This window comes from Sinocyclocheilus grahami, unplaced genomic scaffold, assembly GCF_001515645.1.
Source record: "Sinocyclocheilus grahami isolate Dianchi unplaced genomic scaffold, SAMN03320097.WGS_v1.1 scaffold84.1, whole genome shotgun sequence".
NCBI lineage: Eukaryota > Metazoa > Chordata > Actinopteri > Cypriniformes > Cyprinidae > Sinocyclocheilus > Sinocyclocheilus grahami.
Window position 1 is genome coordinate 1,464,304 of NW_015505263.1, and position 19,596 is coordinate 1,483,899.

Sequence of the window (19,596 nt, forward strand, 5' to 3'; positions counted from 1 at the left end):
TATTTTAGTTTTAGTTACAGTTGTAGTAATGTTGTAATTGTATTAGTTTTTATTATGTCTATATAGGTTTTTTTATTAAGTTTTAGTTTTATTTAATTTGAGTTATTTCAGTACTTCAACATACAAAATGGAAATTAAATAATATATATATATATTGAATGTATATATATTGAGTGTGTTTGGCTTAGTGTTATGTTAGAATCATTATTATACTCATACCTTTTGTTCTTTTCATATTTTGAATTGTTTTTAGCTTTATTTTTTTGTTTTCATTTAAATGTTTAGTTTTGAAATGTTGTCGTATGCATTTGTCATTTTTATTTAATTTCTTTTATTTTCTTAAATGTGTATATAAATATATAGTATTTATAGAATTTTAGCTTTTAGTTTTAATGACTTTTTCTTATTTGTAAGTCGCTTTGGATAAAAGCGTCTGCTAAATGACTAAAAGTAAAGTAAAAAGTATGTAGTGAAAATTAATTAATAAATTAGAAAGTAAACAAAAAGTATGTAAACGCAAGAGACTGTTAATCAATATACTCTTTTAAACTACGTTGACACAATGTTTATTGTAGAAAAGTCATGCAAATAATTTTGAATTAAAAAACGTTTCTCTTCATATTTATACATAATTAATTTTATTACATAAAAACTGTTTATTTGTTTATATGTTATTATTACTTTTATTTTATTTTTATTTGTAAAATATGATGGAAAATATAATTTACCATGTATTTATTTATTTATGAAATGATCAAACAATATAATAAAAACCAGTAGTCAAGTCAAGTCAAGTCAAGTCTGCTTTATTGTCAATTCTTCCACATGTACAGCACATACTGTGTACATGAAATTGCGTTACTCTCAGACCCTTGGGTGCATACAGATAACATAAATACAGATTAAATACAAAATACAAAATACAACTATACAAATATACAACAGACATTTATTTAATTTGTAATAAAAGCCAGTATAAAATCCGATTATTTAATTTGGCAAAAAAAGCATGCTGTCTTTATAGTATAATATACGTGAATATGCCTTTAGCTTCAAAAAGTTTGAAACCCCGGCTGTAAATATCCTTTAGATGTTTATGCTGTTGTGTGGTGTAGTTGCGTCACGTGGCGTAAGGGGGCGCTTCTCCGACACCTCAGTGATTCATTTGCTTCTGTTTTTCTAAACCGAGCTGCTTGACTTGAACGATGGTCACCGCGCTCTCACGAACTCGTGTAGGATTGATCAAAACAATGAGCAAAATGCTACTTTTACCGGTTTAACCTGCTGCCTTAATTTAATAAATGCAAGAGGTTAATTTTGAAGTTGAAACTCCGGTGAAGAATATAATGGGATTTACGAACAACAAGTTAATTCATTAATCACCGCTGTTCAAACTCTCCTGAGGTGAAGGAGATAACTTAGCTCTTTAACAGAAGATGTTATAATGGGGTGTTGTTTTTGTATGCTGCTCTTTTTACTACACTTCAGTGAGGGAATTCACGGTAAGTTTGTTTAATCATAATCGTGAGCGCAGTGCTTCATTAAACTCATCAGTGCTGAAGATGTGTTTCACGATAAACATCAGTTTAACAGTTACTATAAACTCAAGCAGAAAGTGTCATAACCCTCTTTTATAACCTTTCGCATAATAATTTCTCTTTATTGTTGTTGTTGTTGTTGTTTTTAGCCAACTTAAGCCTAAACGAATTTAAACTAAATCAGCGTCTCTGTTTTTTTGTGTGTGTGTTTTAAAAAAAAAAAAGTTTTTTAAGATTTTAACCACTGGATTATAGACAGAGCATGTATTTGAAAAAGTATCCAGAAAGAGACTACTTTGTTTAGTTAAATGAAAAAGGCACACTTTTGTTATGCATCATTATTTAACCAAATACAATTTTGGAGTTTAATTCTGCTAAAACAAACAGCCATTTAGAGTCTCTATTCTATTACAGCTGATAGATAGATAGAAAGATAGATAGATAGACACAGACAGATAGATAGACAGATAGAGACGGACGGACGGACGAATAGATAGATAGATAGATAGAGACAGACAGATAGATAGATAGATAGATACAGACAGACAGATAGATAGAGATAGAGATAGACAGACAGATAGATAGATAGATAGATACAGACAGACAGATAGATAGAGATAGAGATAGACAGACAGATAGATAGATAGATAGATACAGACAGACAGATAGATAGAGATAACTATAAACTCAAGCAGAAAGTGTCATAACCCTCTTTTATAACCTTTCGCATAATAATTTCTCTTTATTGTTGTTGTTGTTGTTTTTAGCCAACTTAAGCCTAAACGAATTTAAACTAAATCAGCGTCTCTGTTTTTTTGTGTGTGTGTTTTAAAAAAAAAAAGTTTTTTAAGATTTTAACCACTGGATTATAGACAGAGCATGTATTTGAAAAAGTATCCAGAAAGAGACTACTTTGTTTAGTTAAATGAAAAAGGCACACTTTTGTTATGCATCATTATTTAACCAAATACAATTTTGGAGTTTAATTCTGCTAAAACAAACAGCCATTTAGAGTCTCTATTCTATTACAGCTGATAGATAGATAGAAAGATAGATAGATAGACACAGACAGATAGATAGACAGATAGAGACGGACGGACGGACGAATAGATAGATAGATAGATAGAGACAGACAGATAGATAGATAGATAGATACAGACAGACAGATAGATAGAGATAGAGATAGACAGACAGATAGATAGATAGATAGAGATAGACAGATAGATAGACAGATAGATAGATAGATAGATAGATAGATAGATATATAGAGACAGACAGACGGATAGCGATAGAGAGATAGATAGATAGATAGACAGACGGATAGATAGATAGATATAGATAGATAGATAGAGATAGACAGACAGACAGACAGATAGCGATAGAGAGATAGATAGATAGATAGATAGACAGACGGATAGATAGATAGATATAGACAGATAGATAGATACAGATAGATAGACAGATAGATATATAGATATAGACAGACAGATAGATAGATAGATAGATACAGATAGATAGATACAGATAGATAGATATAGATAGATAGACAGATAGATATATAGATATAGACAGACAGATAGATAGACAGACAGACAGACAGATAGATAGATAGATATAGACAGACAGATAGATAGACAGACAGACAGACAGACAGACAGATAGATATAAAAAAACAGATAGATATAGATAGACAGATAGATATAGATAGACAGATAGATATAGATAGACAGATAGATATAGATAGACAGATAGATATAGATAGACAGATAGATATAGATAGACAGATAGATATAGATAGACAGATAGATATATAGATATAGATAGACAGATAGATATAGATAGACAGATAGATAGATATGCTACTTTATTGATTGTAGAGTTACATCATGAACAGGTCACTGTAGTTTCCTCTTTCCTGGGAAATGAATGTGATCTTTGATGCAGATGTTTTGGCCAGCTGTGTTGTGTTGTCACAGTGGAGATCTTTCAGACATCTGCAGCATGCATGACGTCTGCTGTCTGTCCACAGTCAGAACGTGCACACTGTCAGAGATGCCAGAAATGGACCCAACACAATAGACGTCTTAGAAAAGTGCACAAAAACCTCTTGAAGGAAATATGAAGTTTCTTTACAAATTTTGGAGGCGTAGATTACATATTGCACATGTCTTGTTCTGCTATTCTCTGTCTTTTTTTGTGATTTACTTGACAATTAAAGGCAGGACGCCACCAATAAAGCGTGTGATGTGAATTACTGTGTTTTTTCAAGGAATAGTTCACCTAAAAATGAAAATTTGCTGAAAATTTTGCAGGCCATTAAAGATGTAGGCGAGTAGAATTTAGAATAGATTTGCTGAAATTTAGCATTCCATCACTTGCTCACCAGTGGATCCTCTGCAGTGAATGGGTGCCGTGAGAATGAGAGTCCAAACAGCTGATAAAAACATCACAATAATCCACACTACTCCAGTCCATCGGTTAACAGCTTGTGAAACGAAAAGCTGTGTGTTTGTAATGAACAAATCCATAATTATGATGTTTTTAACTTGAAACCATTGTTTCCAGATAAAATTCCAGTCTATCCATAATATTGCTGTCTTTTGGGTGAACTATGTAATCGATATAGATAGATCATATAGATAATAGATAGAGAGTTTAATTATGCTATGAAATGCATGCACAATTTAGATTTGTTTATCAAAAATCCTTTTAAGCATTTATGCATAAGCATTTGAATCTTTACTAGAACTCTCTCCGATCATGAAATGATCAGCTTATCAAGTATGTCCAAATGTCTTGATGTTACTTCGGTCTTAAGTTTGCTTTAGAAACATGTCACACTGTGTGTCCTCCAGGATTACGGTTCACCAAAGACCCTTTCAACCAAACGGTGACTCAGGGTAACATGGCCCGTCTGGGCTGTGCCTTTGAGGGTTTGAGTGAACCAGAGATCATCTGGATGAAGGACGGAGAGAAGATCTACAGCAGTGATCAGATGTACATCACACTAGATGCACATCACTGGGAGACCTTTCACAGGTAGGAAATCATGAACCTGCAACTGGACATCCTGAATTGTTGTTCAGCATAGATGTTTTTTCAGTGGTTAGAAATGAAATGTAACTTATTGACACTGTTTTCAGGCAATAACTGACATCAGACTGTATGAAGGGGATGTTGAAACTGATTAGAATATATTATCATGATTTGTCAAATCTCAGATTCACTAACTATTTTCTAAGACAAGTGCCACTATTACTACTGTTTCTCAAACTAGTGTTAGCATTTTGAACATAAACAACATATGTCTTGTTGACATAAGTAATAGGGGTTTCAGACCATCTAGACAAGGCAGACACAGTAAAACAGTTTTAAAAATCAGATAGATGCACATTGAAGGAGACTCTGTATCAGTGTCTGTATCAGTATAATTTTCTGTTTTATCACAGTGTGGGTGCAGAGCTAGAACACCAGAACAGTTGTTTGTGCTTCTTTGTTAGATACCACAGTAACTCCAGTAACTTTATCAAGGACTTTTCTGTGAAGTCTAACATGTTTGTTACTGTAGCAAGTAACTTTGCCCTTCAAAGTTATACAAGATTATTTTCACCATTGATAATACTAAGAAATGTCTCTTGAGCAGCAAATCGGCATAATAGAATAATTTCTGAAGGATCACTTGACACTGAAGACTGGAGGAATGATGCTGAAAATTTAGCTACATGAACCTGCAACTGGACATCCTGAATTGTTGTTCAGCATAGATGTTTTTTCAGTGGTTAGAAATGAAATGTAACTTATTGACACTGTTTTCAGGCAATAACTGACATCAGACTGTATGAAGGGGATGTTGAAACTGATTAGAATATATTATCATATGATTTGTCAAATCTCAGATTCACTAACTATTTTCTAAGACAAGTGCCACTATTACTACTGTTTCTCAAACTAGTGTTAGCATTTTGAACATAAACAACATATGTCTTGTTGACATAAGTAATAGGGTTTTCAGACCATCTAGACAAGGCAGACACAGTAAAACAGTTTAAAAAATCAGATAGATGCACATTGAAGGATACTCTGTATCAGTGTCTGTATCAGTATAATTTTCTGTTTTATCACAGTGTGGGTGCAGAGCTAGAACACCAGAACAGTTGTTTGTGCTTCTTTGTTAGATACCACAGTAACTCCAGTAACTTTATCAAGGACTTTTCTGTGAAGTCTAACATGTTTGTTACTGTAGCAAGTAACTTTGCCCTTCAAAGTTATACAAGATTATTTTCACCATTGATAATACTAAGAAATGTCTCTTGAGCAGCAAATCGGCATAATAGAATAATTTCTGAAGGATCACTTGACACTGAAGACTGGAGGAATGATGCTGAAAATTTAGCTTTGCATCACGGAAATAAATTACATTCTAAAATAGAATTAAATAGAAAACAACTATTTTGAATTGTAATAATATTTCACAATATTACTGTGTTACTGTATACAAATAAACACATCCATAAGAGGCATCTTTCAAAGACATTAAAAAATCTTACCAACCCCAAACTTTTGAATGACTATATAAATCAAAATAAAGCTCACAAACAGTGTCACGCTATAGTAACCTTGGAGATCATTTTAAACTTGCTTTACTGAAAGCTGGCAGGGCTGAAAATCTCTTGCATGTGTTGTGACTTGTGACGTAGTCCAGTTGCCCAGTTTCTAGATGCTAATTTAGTCCAGTCTTAGACTAAACACAGTTTGGGTGGAAATTTGCTGTTGAAAGTGTTGCCTGCTGTAAGATTAGGCTAAAGAGGATAACAAACAGTGAAGAGAGAAACTGGCTTAATGTATTACAGGAGTCACGTTTCCTTGCTGAACGCCACGCTGCCAGCATAATCTATAAATGTCTAGATTCCTGTTGTGGGTGTCATAGCTGTAAACAAATGTATACGTCATGCGTCTCTTTTATGTGAATGCAAGTCATGCCGTTGTTTGCGCAACTGACCTTTGTCTACATAAATCTCAGCACTCTTAGACTGACTGGCTCTTGTCTAGTTGTAAAACTTTAAGACGGATGTGGCATTATTCCATGATCATTATTAGACAAAGTTGTGGCATTTGCTACTTTTCTAAGTCTATGTCAAGCCAAGTCACATTTATTTATATAGCACTTAGATAATACTATAGATAATAATAAACAGGAAAATAGCCGTGTTAATGTTGCAGAGTTATTTGTGAAACAATTTTAGCTGTAAAGCAGCTCTAAAAAGACAATAGTGCCATTATCCACCTCAATTTAATTCAATGTTGATTTGATTTAGTTCAGTAACAGTGTGAATGTTATAAATGTTTTATATAAATGTATGCATTTGTGCTCAAGGCACATGTGGTCAATAAATGTTATTTTGATTTACATCAACATGAGGGTGTGTAAATGATGCATATTTCATTTGTGGCTCATTTTACCCTTTAAATAGTGTCTGTTCTGAGTGTTTCTTTCTTTTTAGTGTTAAATCGGTGCAGCAACAAGATGCCGGGAAGTACTGGTGTGAGGTTGAATATCACGGCAGGATCATTTCCTCAGAGCCTGCTTGGATTACAGTAGAAGGTTTGTCAGTTGCTGCTTCAGAATCCATCAAGTAATCGATTTATTAAATTAGATCTTGTTGCTTTGGTGCAAACACTACATATATTGCCACCTCCTGCTTGTATTTTAGGTGTGCCTCATTTTGTGGTGGAACCCAAGGATGTGGCTGCATTTGCAGGGGAGCCCTTCAACCTGACGTGTGCTGCATCAGGTCCTCCAGAACCTGTGGAGGTGCTGTGGTGGCTTGGAGGCGAACAGAAGGGGGATTTCACACCCTCCCCCTCAGTTCTCTTTGTTAAAGGTGAGACACACCAAGGGTCTGTCCCAATACACACATTTGCGGTCTTTGTACTTGACCACTTGTCGTCTTACATGATATATCTCCGGTATTTACCCCAAATTTTCAAGTGGGTGTGAAGACTGCAAGTGTGCGTAGAACGATTACTTGATGGGACACACTTACAACATGTGTTGTAAAAATTCAAGTGATGTTTTTACAGAGCTTAGTTTACACATTTTGGTTTTTAATACTTTGTACTTTACAATACTTCTAAAATATGTGTTCAGTAGTCCCTATGTGACAGTTGAAGCAATTTACAACACAAAATGCAGACTCATCAATAAAATGTGCATCACTTGTTTTATTACTAAATGATGTGTAATATCTAATTCAACTTACACTGGAAATTTCCCTCAATCTTTCATGATCTTGTGAGATCCTGGACGTGATGAATAATGGGATATGCTTAGTTTCAAATACTGCTATAATGCTATAGTGTGGAATTGGTGGCATTTATCAGATCTGGGACATTTCTATGCATTACTTTCTGTCATGTACACACATTCTCAATCCTTTTGAAGTAAGTTGACTCAATTCACTCAACAGCCAACAGGCAGCCTTTCCAGTCATACCCTGATCTTTGAAACTGTTTAGCAAGCTTACATTACAAATCATAAATGTCAACATACTGTATGTTCAAATCTAAACAGGCTAAAACTATATTTTTTAGGTTAGTCTAATCTAATGCACATAAATGCTATAGAGAAAAGCCAATCCCATGTATGCTAATCATTGGCACTTTAAAGTAAAAAAGCATTACTTCCTTTCCAACAGTCACCATGTTGAGCGTTGCCATCTTCCCTCATTCATTTTCCACAGGTTAAACCGTTTTTAAAGTTAACCATTTAGAGTTAAAGTTTATGCTCTTGATTAGTTAGTTACTCCCCAATACTGCCCTGAAAACACTCCTATATTTCGTTATTCAATGGAAGTTTGTTTGTGCATAACATTAAACAGTCAGTGATCCTGTTGAATATTAATCACATTATGAAACATCGTGTGAAACATCTAAGATTCAGAAATCCTCTTTCAAATCTTCTATCGGATGATATATTGTGCAGATAAATTGTAGAACTGAGTCACTGGTTGCTGTGGAGTGACTTTGAGTTTGTACAAAGGTGTAACAGTAGTGTGTTTCCTTTCTAGTGGGGCAAGTTTGTGCTTACTTGTAGTGTAATATTACATGGGGTTGTGTATGTTTTTGGTATGTTTCATTACAGACTGTTACAAGTCATGTTCTTGTAGTAAAAAAGACTTCTGTTGGTGGATAATGTCAAGGCCTGTTTACTGCCCTGCCTTTACATTTTGTAACTGGATCTTTAGTTCTGTTAGGGAATGCATTATAGTGATCAATACTGCCAATGTGGTGAAGCCCAGTAAAGTAAACTTTCCATTTTAATAGCATAATGTGTAATGAAATCATTGAGTCATCATATCTATGTAAGACTGTGTGTCACGCGTTCATATTATCAGCCACTTGCAACTTTGGCATAAATGGGTTTTTGACTCACTCAGTGTTGAGCTGAGCTGTTGTTTTTTCCGAACAGTTTACTGAGGACAGATGACTCTGTTATGATTTAAAACAATGTCACAGCTGCCATGGCCTTGTTCACGAGGGCGGGCTGAGACATGAGATCAGGATGTTTTTTGTAATCTCTCTTTGAGTTATTGAGAAAACTCCTGTTGTCTGATTCACTCTTTTTGCAACTCACTTCTGCGCATCAAATTTTTTGCACCTTTAGATTCCAGATATTCAAATAGTTGGCCAAATATTGTCCTAACAAACCATGCATCAATGGAAAGCTTATTTATTCAGCTTTCAGCTGGTATATAAATCTAAATTTAAAAAAATATACCCTTATGACTGGTTTTGTGGTCCAGGGTCACATATATATACTGTATATATATATATATATATATATAACACAGGAATGAATTATATTTTGAAGTATATTAAAATAGAAACTGTTATTTTAAATTGCAAGAATATTTCACAAAATAATAGGCTTTTTTCTGTATTTTTGATCAAATAAATACAGCCTTGGTAAGCACAAGAAACTTTGCTAAAATATATTAAAAATCTTACTGATCCCAAACTTTTGAATGGTAGTATATATATATATATATATATATATATATATAGTATTTTTAAATATATTTAAATTATCATCAAAATAATGTTAGATTATAATGTCATATTAATGCATTGTGTTTCCTTCTGAAGCATCAGTGAGCGTTTGAACCTTCTGTAATAGCTGCATATGATTCCCTTAGTGGCCTCAGTGTGAAAAGATGGAGCTCAAAATCATACAGTCATTGTCGGGAAAGGGTTCAAATACACAAAAATGCTACAAAATTTAAGAATTTGTGGAACTTGAAGGATTTTTCTCATAAACAGTGGGCAGTTTAACCATTCAGGACAAATAAGGGACTCATGAACAACTATCACTAAACAAAAAAAAAAAAAAACAGCTGTGGATCATTCAGGTAACGACACTGTATTAAGAATCAAGGGGGTGTAAACTTTTGAATGGGGTCATTTTTATAAATTCAACTATTATTTTCTCTTGTGTACTATATGTAAACAACTTTTATGTGAAATATCTTATGAAGGTCAGTACTAAATAAACAATAACATGCATTTTGGTTAAATAATTAACATTTTGCAGATTCTGCAAGGTGTATGTAAACTTTTGACCTCAACTGTATTTTCCTTATTTCATTCTTTTGATATTGGGGTGAAATGTGACCCATTTAATATGCATTTTTGCAAGCTTATTTCGAGATATCAGTACTCCATGAAGTGCTGACCACAGCAATGTTTCTCATTTGCTCAACCAGGTGTGAATGACAGTATAAAGTTTTACTGTGAGGCTAAGAACACTCGAGGCATCTCCGTGTCACGCACAGGCACAGTGCACATTAAAGGTGAGACATACCATAGTGTTTTTCACTTCCAGCTCACATAACTTTTATTGCTGTAATTCCATACAGAATGCAAAATTAGTTGTTGGTTTTTGTTTTGGCAGTAATCCATTATATTTTAACAACTGTATTACACAGTCAACCACACAAATACAACCACAGAAGTCCGAAGGCACAAAAAGCTCCCAACAGAGAGAAGATAAATACATGTTGTTGTTATAATGCTTTTCTTTACATGTGATTCTTATGTGCAGTCCGCCCTGATTCCCCCAAGGACGTCAAGGTACATCATGTGTCTGATCTTAATATAACCTTAACATGGAGTCCAGGTTTCACTGGGCACTCACAGCTTTCCACCTGCACTATACAGGTAGAGTATACCTGTTACTACATAGTTTTTGACATTGTTGCATGTCTTTTTCTGTTAATGTCCTCATGCTTGTCCTATTGCCGTACAGTCTTAGTACTAGACCCCAAACTGAAAATAATTTATTCACCCTCTTGTTATTCCAAACCCGTATGAATTTCCTCCTGTGTAACACATGGCATATGTTAGGGAGAATGCTTTACACTGCTCACAGGTTGGTTGGACTACTTTTAAGGTGCTTTTGTCCTTTTTAAAGCACCCAGCCCCATTGACTTCCATTGTATGGAACCCTTCCTTTAACAATATGGTGTTTGGTTCTCAGATAACATGGTTCACTTTTTGTTTTTAGCTTAGATTGTGCTAGTGACCCATAAAATAGACCCTCATTACATCTGGAAAATATAGTTTTTACATCTGTAAAAACAAAGCAGTCCCACTGCTCTCTTAAAGGGGTCATATGATGCGATTTCAAGTTTTCCTTTCTCTTTGGAGTGTTACAAGCTGATTGTGCATAGATAAGATCCCTAAAGTTGCAAAGACTAAAGTCTCAAAACCAAAGAGATATTCTTTATCAAAGTTAAGACTCTGCCACGCCCCCCTAAAACAGCTTGTTCTAACACGCCCCCACATATCTACCTCACTATGTGGAAATATTTGCATAATGCCGCCCAAATGTGCATGCAAAGAAAGAAGGCGTGGTTTCAGTAACTGCAGTTAGTGTTGAAGCAGCATGTCAGGGAGACGCTGTGTGTTTCTAGGCGAAAGCAAAAGCACTTTATTTGGCCTTCCGGAAGTAGATGCATTTAGGAATCTTTAAGATTACTTACTTAGTAATCTTAGATGAACAGCAATGCATTTTATGGACGACCGTTTCGTGAACCTAGAAGAGGAGGTCATTCTGACTTTGCTATGACAATCTGGTGCTTCTGAATCAGCTACTGTTTTGTTATTAGTTTAAGTATTCGCTATTGACTGTTCAAATGCGGAGTTTTGCACATCGTGTGTGTGTGTGTGTGTGTGTGTGAGAGAGAGAGAAGCTGTCTTAAAGAGAGTGAGCGCGAGAGAGCGAGAGAGAGCGAGAGCGAGAGACGGGGTCACATCACAGTGGAGTCAGCTGTCTTAACCGTGGCTTGTGTACTGCAAACACATACCAGCTTCATCACTGTGTCTGTCACGCGACTCTGTTCCCCTTTCGGGCTCTGTCTTTACATTTATTTTGAAAGATGAAGCTCGCGATTATGGTAAGGGGCGTTACATTTCCGACGAGTGCTTGCGGTGTTCAGCCAATCACAATGCACTGGGTCAGCTGGCCAATCAGAGCAGACTGCGCTTGTCGGAAGGAGGGACTTTGTAGAAAACGAAGCGTTTGAGAGAGGCGGGGCATAGAGGGCCTACAATAATGTACAGTATTTGAAAAATAATGTGTTTTTTGAACATTAAAGCATGTCAACATATTCTGTTACACCAAATACACAAAATAATGATCTTTAAAAAAGCATCATATGACCCCTTTAAGAAAACATTTTTCATGTAAAAAAAAAAGAAAGGTCTCATAAGCTTATTCCTGCCATGAAATAAAACTCTAAACAAGGTAATTGCAACTCTTTGTCTCACAATTTCTGAACTCAGCGAGCACAATTTAGAATTTTCTCTCGCAATTCTGAGACAAAAAAAACTTGTTGCGAGCTATATAAGCTCAGAATTGTGAGTTTATAACTCACCATGAAAAGTGAAGTCTGACTCTGAACTGTAAGTTATATACACAATTGTGAGATTAAATCGCACAATTCTGACTTTTTCCTCATAGTTGTGAGTTTCTAAGTTGCAATAACCTTTTTTATTGTTTTATTCTGTGACGTAAACAAAAAACAGTAAAATGTCAATTTTGAATTCAGAGAAAAAAGTCATAATTATGAGACAAACTCGTAAGTGCGAATTTATAACACAATTCTGAGAAAAAAAGTCAGAATTACGAGATGTAAACTCACAATTATGAGTTTAGAACTTGCAATTGCAAGATATATGAAGAAAAAAAGTCACTTTTATTCCTTAGCCTTATTAATTCCAAAATAAGCTTCCATATCTAAGTAAATAGTTAGCAAATTCTTTCTTTTCTTTTCTTTTTAAAATTCTCAGTATTTAAATCCATATGCTTCAATTAAATTAAATTAAAATGATTTTTTACCAGTTTTACTGGGCTCATATTTGGATTATGTGCCATAATGGGATGAGAAATATCTGACTTTAATCCATTTGTAGGTGTCAAAGGTACCTGGAAAGAAGCTAAAACTTCCTGATGTGGATGTGGTAGTTCCACCCTTCCAGCATGTGTTTGAGGGACTCAGCAGTTACTCAAACTACAGTGTGAGAATCCGGTGTGATAACGAGGTGGGCTCTTCCCCCTTCTCTCCCTGGGTGGACTTTCACACTCCAGAGGCAGGTATGTGAAACATCAGATAAGGTAATGTCATTATGCATGCATGGTGTTTCTTTCTAATGTGTTCTGAGTCAAATTAACATTAATGGCTTTTTTCTCTCAAATGGCATTGCTGTGGAAATTAAATTGCAGACTTACATTCATGCATTTGGCAGACACTTCTATCCAAAACAGCTTATATTGTATTTAAAGTAAGCATTTTATCAGCTCTTGCATTCCCTGATAATAGAACCCATCCCCTTGGCATAGCTAGATCAGTGCTCTACTGTTTGATTTAGAGATTGGTAAGGTTCCCATGGGCAAAATTGATCGGACCTTCTCTAGTAAATTTTTTTTATTTAAAATATAAAATATTTAATTGGCTATAAACTACTAATAATGAGTCCAGTGTCTATAAAAGGAGTTTTGAGGACGTGTGTAACTTTCTTGATTTTAAAATACAACAACTTAATATGCAGACTATAAATAAGCTATTTGAAGCCCCCCTGAAATGAGTGTATACTGGAAAACTCAAATTCATTAGTCAGAAGAGGTTAGGTTTGAAAATTATAATAACGTTTACTACTGTAGATTTTGTTTGTTAATAGTTTGAATTCAATTTTATTTTTATATTTTCAGTTTTTATTTTAATTTTTTAATTCTGTTAATGGTTTTAGTACATTTTTTTGTGTTTTCATTAGTTTTTGTTTAATGTCTATAAGGTTTTTATTATGTTTTAGTTTTATCTATTTTAGTACTTCAATTTAAACAGAATGAAAATGATAAATGCCATTATAACTAGCTGAAATAAAATTATATTAAAAACCTATATATATATGTATATGTATATATATATATATATAAAAGAAAATAAGACTTAGTTTTTTAGGACTTATTTGATATGTGATATGACCATTACATTTTGTAAAATGTAATAAAAAAAATTAATACAATTATTCAATAAATAAATTACAGTAATTTACTTTTTGGGGGGAAAAAATCCTACATTTCTTTTGATTTTCATGTGAAATTTGTTCTGGTCATCCTTATACTTTGTGTCTGCATGAAGAGTGTTGAGGTACTAAGAAGAGAGGAAGGAAGGAAGGAAATTGCATTTTGTAGAACTCCGATCCATCTCGAAGCAACATGCTTTCTTGCATACATCACTAAATTATTAGGCTTGGATCAATGAGGGCTAATTGACACTGACATATTTAATTCCAAACTGTGGTAAAACAGTCCTGAGTGACTAACATTTTTAACATTCCATAGGGAATAAAACCGTTTGACCAACGTTTTGGTGGGTTGGAAGTAAACAAACGAGCCAGAGAGCTGGTTCTGGCCAGACGCCTGGGGCGAGGGGGTTTGGAAGGGGAGGAACTGGCGGATGGGTTTGAGGAGCAGAAGGGGTTTCTGAAGTTGACCCTGTTTACATGTTTGTAAACTGCTAGCACTGGCTGCAGTCCAGTAGATTCCAGGCTGAGTGGTACAATGCGCCATTGTGTGTGTCCCCAATCCATATCAATGCAATGCTGCCACATACAGCATTCAATATGCTGCCACCTACTGGTCGTTGCAGCTGTTTAAATGGATTTGATTTACTGCCGGTCATATTTTTCTTTCTTATCAAGTATAAATAAGAGTATAGTACTCTCCATTTGAAATCCATTCCACCAATTCTCGAGGAACCCCCCCCCACCAAATTCAGTGGAGAAAATGTAAACAAATTCCATCTAGGCCTGGCTGTGACAGAGGTGTTTGACTCATACTTTTGTCTGTACAGTGGTAATTGACCCTCTGCACTCTCTCTTTTTTACTGTTTTCATATCTTTCATACACAGCACCATCAGCAGCTCCAAAGAACTTTACCTTTGAACTCAGCGAGCATCAGCTCACTCTGTCCTGGGCGGCACTGGATCAGGAGGAGCTACGTGGAAGGTTACTGGCATATAAAGTGCAGTGGAACCAAGGAGGAGAGAGTCAGGTACATCATTGTAAAGGAAGACATACTTATAAAGGAACTGTTGCTACACTGACTCTATTATTGAACTGAATTGATTCAGTATCGAATCTGAATGATTAATTTCGTAATTGATGAACTTTGCAATAATGACAACTGAATTAAATAAATATTGAACTGACTTGAGCTGAAAAATGGCACTATTTACTTCTGTAGATCTGGTTTATAGCTAAGTTGAATAATTTCAGAATTTATTAACTTTGCAACATTGACACCGTTATTAAACTGAATTGAATCAACTGACCTGAATAATGACACTATTGTCTTCTTTAGAGTTGCTTTAAAGCTGAAATTGAAGTCATTTCATAATTTATGAATTTTGCAACATTAATACGGTTATTGTGAATCTGCTTATAAACGATCTGTATTGTATAAAGCTCTATATTTATAAATATGACTTGAAACATTATTGATCATATAAAAAATGACCTTTATCTTGTTATTGGTAATGGGTAAAAATTGTATTCGTTTCTATGATAAAATATCATATACATGCCAAGTTTGGACGTCTAAAGGCCATTAATTTTCCTCTGTCATGACATTTAAGAGCTACCCACCCTTAACTGCTTTTTGTCTTTATAGGATCCCTTACTTTTTAAAGACAACGTTGCCCGTCTCTCGGGTGCAGGGAGCTTCTTTAACGCCACCTTCCAGGTTGCAGCATGCACAATGGCAGGATGTGGCCCGTGGAGTCAGCCTGTTCTCGTGATGCCTGTGTCAGGTCTGTCCACTCTCATTGTCTGCCCTCCTGCCTTTTGAAATTGGGATTTCTGCAGTCACTGCAGCTTGTTCCCATAATGCAGCACCTTTTTTCTTTGTGTGGCTCATTATGCAGGAATGGCGTGGCTTCAGGCACTTTTGAGCAGAAGTGGTGTTTAACGCTCTTGTTGTCTTGTTTCAGCCATGCAGGCTCAGACTCAGAGGGGCCACATGTGGGTGGGGCTGCTTTTCGGCCTTCTTGTGGCCATCATGGTGGGACTCCTGTTGATTGTACTGGTGCGCAACAGAGGCAAAGAGACCCAGTTTGGGTATGTTTTTACTGAATGTGATACATTAATACACCATATATCCTGCCCAAAATGCAGTAAGTACACATTTTGTCTGAAATACGACTGAAATCTGGTAAACTGTGATCTGTCCTTTTACAGTTTGGATCACCTGTGCTCAAAATGATTAAATATTGGATATAAATCTATCGAAGTTGTAGTCCAAGAATAGAATTTTAAACCATTTTCTCACTTCCAATCATTATGTTTGTGTGTTTTACCTTTTTAGGCAGTTTGGTTAAAATGCGTTTCTAAATTGTTCTTTAAAACTGTGAAATATGGGTTATTTTTAATGGTTTGGTCTGTTTGCAGGTCTGCATTTGCAGCTTCGGGGACAGATGTGCCAGTTTCCTTTACAGCTGCCAGGTCCTTCAACAGGCAGTTTCCTGAGCCCCCAGAATCCACATGTAAGTGAACAAGTTGCTGGTATGCACAACACATCATACAGTGCATGTTTTACAGGAAATTATTAATTTCGACTCTGTTTCCCTCTAGTGGACAGTCTAGGAATCAACAGTGATTTGAAGGCCAAGTTACAGGATGTTCTCATCTCTGAAAGGCTATTAACTCTGGGACGCATGCTTGGAAAAGGTACATTATGACTTGGATGTTCAGTTGATTAATTATTAATGATGGTTCAGTGTTGAAAACCATTTTTGCTACTTAATATTTTTGTGGAAACACTGATACATTTGGTTTCAGTATCATTTGAGGAATAGAAAGTTACAAAGAACTGAATAGATTCTGAAAAGGATGGTGAAATATCCTTTGTAACATTATAAATGTCACTTTTGATCAATTTAATGCAACCTTGATCAATAAAAGTATTCATTTCTTTCTTTAAAAAAATCTTACTGACCCCCAACCTTTTGAATGCTAGTGTATCACAGTTTCCACAGAAGTATTAAGCAGCACAGATATTTTCAACGTTGATAGTAAAAAGAAATGTTTCTTGAGGAGCAAATCAGCATATTTCTGAATTATTTCTGAAGGACCATGTGACACTTAATACTGGAGTAATGATGCTGAAAATTCAGCTTTGCATCACAGGAATAATATACACTTTAAAATATATCAATAGAAAAATTACTGTGCATTGTAACAATATTTCAGAATATTACTGTTTTTACTGTATTTTTGATCAAATAAATTAATCCTTGATGAGCATAAGATATGTATTTGTAGACAGGGGAACAAATAAAATAAAAACATTCATTCATTGCGGTCAAAATAACTCATATTAGGAAGAATATTAATAGCATCTGGGTTTTGTTTTCTAGGTGAGTTTGGCTCTGTGAGAGAAGCGTTTCTCAAATCGGAAAATAACTCTGGGCAGAAGGTTGCTGTGAAAGTCCTAAAAAGTAAGTGTACATCTAAAATGATTGGTTAATGAGCAGGTGGATGTCTGTGGCCCATGCTATTGGTGCTGTCATTGTTTCTGTACAATGATTTATCTCTCTCTGTGCTCTTACAGCTGACATTAACTCATCCAGTGACATTGAGCAATGTCTGAAAGAGGCTGCCTATATGAAAGACTTCCATCATCCCAATGTCAAACTGTTTTTACTGTATTTTTGATCAAATAAATTAATCCTTGATGAGCATAAGATATGTATATGTAGACAGGGGAACAAATAAAATAAAAACATTCATTCATTGCGGTCAAAATAACTCATATTAGGAAGAATATTAATAGCATCTGGGTTTTGTTTTCTAGGTGAGTTTGGCTCTGTGAGAGAAGCGTTTCTCAAATCGGAAAATAACTCTGGGCAGAAGGTTGCTGTGAAAGTCCTAAAAAGTAAGTGTACATCTAAAATGATTGGTTAATGAGCAGGTGGATGTCTGTGGCCCATGCTATTGGTGCTGTCATTGTTTCTGTACAATGATTTATCTCTCTCTGTGCTCTTACAGCTGACATTAACTCATCCAGTGACATTGAGCAATGTCTGAAAGAGGCTGCCTATATGAAAGACTTCCATCATCCCAATGTCATTGAGCTCATTGGTTAGTGCACACTTTTCCTTTTCTGCTTGACCTTTGGGTTACAATCTATTTGCTTTAACATATGGAGCAAATATGGTTGTGATTTTTCTCCCGCAGGTGTGAGTCTGCACAAGAGAGCCAAGCAGCGGCTACCTGTTCCTATGGTGATCCTGCCCTTCATGAAACATGGAGATCTCCACACATTTCTTCTCATGTCACGCTTCGGAGATGATCCTTTCGTATGTTTATTACCTGTCACGTCCTCAAACACACAGCTACTGTAGATGTAGATTTCTGAAGTTGTCTTTTGTTATTGTAGACTCTGTCTCAGCAAATTCTCATTCAGTTCATGCTGGATATTGCTCGAGGGATGGAGTATCTAAGCAGCAAAAACATAATCCATCGGGATCTGGCTGCTCGCAACTGCATGTGAGTTATTTCATGTGCATGTAACAGAAACACATTTTTTGATCATATTTAATAGGCATGTAACCTCTCCAAATGTATCCAAATATATTTATATTGCTTATTTACCACAAACTGTCTGGATTAGCTCAAGTGTAATATTTCTCATCATCTGCATCCTCACTATTAGGTTGAATGAAAACATGAGTGTGTGTGTAGCAGATTTTGGTCTCTCAAAGAAAATCTACAGCGGTGACTACTATAGACAAGGATCTGTCTCTAAGTTGCCTGTAAAGTGGATTGCTTTGGAAAGCCTGGCAGATAATGTCTACACAACACAGAGCGATGTGGTAATGAACACTGTTTGTCTGTATGCATTATTTATTTAATATTAGTTGTTAGTATTTCATACATCTAGACCTTCTTAAAGAGGAATTACTACTGTATCTTTGCTATTCTCACAACGGTCGGTTATACAATTAAGTGGTCATAATATATTTGACCAGTGTTCGAACTATACCGTGGACTTTGGGGGAGCCCACTTGTTTGTTTTTTTTATAAATTGGGGGGGTTCGTGCGCGTGTGTGCCTCAAAAGAGGGCTTACAATGACCTACAAAGATACATAACAGCTACAAGTGTATGCACTACTTGCTTTATGCAAGCACTATATAGGATAAATCACTATACAGGATTTACCCTATTATACTTTATCGACACGAATTGATAGCATTAATCCCTACGTTCAGTTAGGCCTAAGACATCGAGTCACGCAGACCTATAACACCCCAGCCACAACACATAATTGCGAATAACATGCCTTACCTTAACACAGAATCGACCACAGAGTCCAACGTTTATATTTTTTCTACGAATCTTTTGAGTTAAAGTGGAATTTGCACCGCAGCGCCCCCATACCTTGATGCTCATGACAAGAATAGCATGTATAGTTATCTTTATTGAAGTGAATTAGGTTT

At 35.4% G+C, this 19,596-nt stretch overlaps 1 protein-coding gene across 1 annotated transcript in view; it reads left to right on the forward strand.

The window, feature by feature from the left end:
• Positions 1-1,198: 1,198 nt before the first annotated feature.
• Positions 1,199-19,596, forward strand: part of tyro3 (TYRO3 protein tyrosine kinase) — a 22,152-nt gene continuing 3,754 nt past the window's right edge. The window contains exons 1-17 of the mRNA XM_016274021.1: positions 1,199-1,502; positions 4,394-4,577; positions 7,040-7,140; positions 7,250-7,420; positions 10,301-10,387; positions 10,639-10,754; positions 13,011-13,191; positions 15,009-15,151; positions 15,770-15,908; positions 16,089-16,215; positions 16,546-16,640; positions 16,729-16,824; positions 17,514-17,594; positions 18,145-18,237; positions 18,334-18,455; positions 18,536-18,645; positions 18,812-18,971. Coding sequence (XP_016129507.1) covers positions 1,445-1,502; positions 4,394-4,577; positions 7,040-7,140; positions 7,250-7,420; positions 10,301-10,387; positions 10,639-10,754; positions 13,011-13,191; positions 15,009-15,151; positions 15,770-15,908; positions 16,089-16,215; positions 16,546-16,640; positions 16,729-16,824; positions 17,514-17,594; positions 18,145-18,237; positions 18,334-18,455; positions 18,536-18,645; positions 18,812-18,971 — 2,064 coding nt within the window. The 5' untranslated portion in view covers positions 1,199-1,444. The remainder of the gene's footprint in view (positions 1,503-4,393; positions 4,578-7,039; positions 7,141-7,249; positions 7,421-10,300; positions 10,388-10,638; positions 10,755-13,010; positions 13,192-15,008; positions 15,152-15,769; positions 15,909-16,088; positions 16,216-16,545; positions 16,641-16,728; positions 16,825-17,513; positions 17,595-18,144; positions 18,238-18,333; positions 18,456-18,535; positions 18,646-18,811; positions 18,972-19,596) is intronic.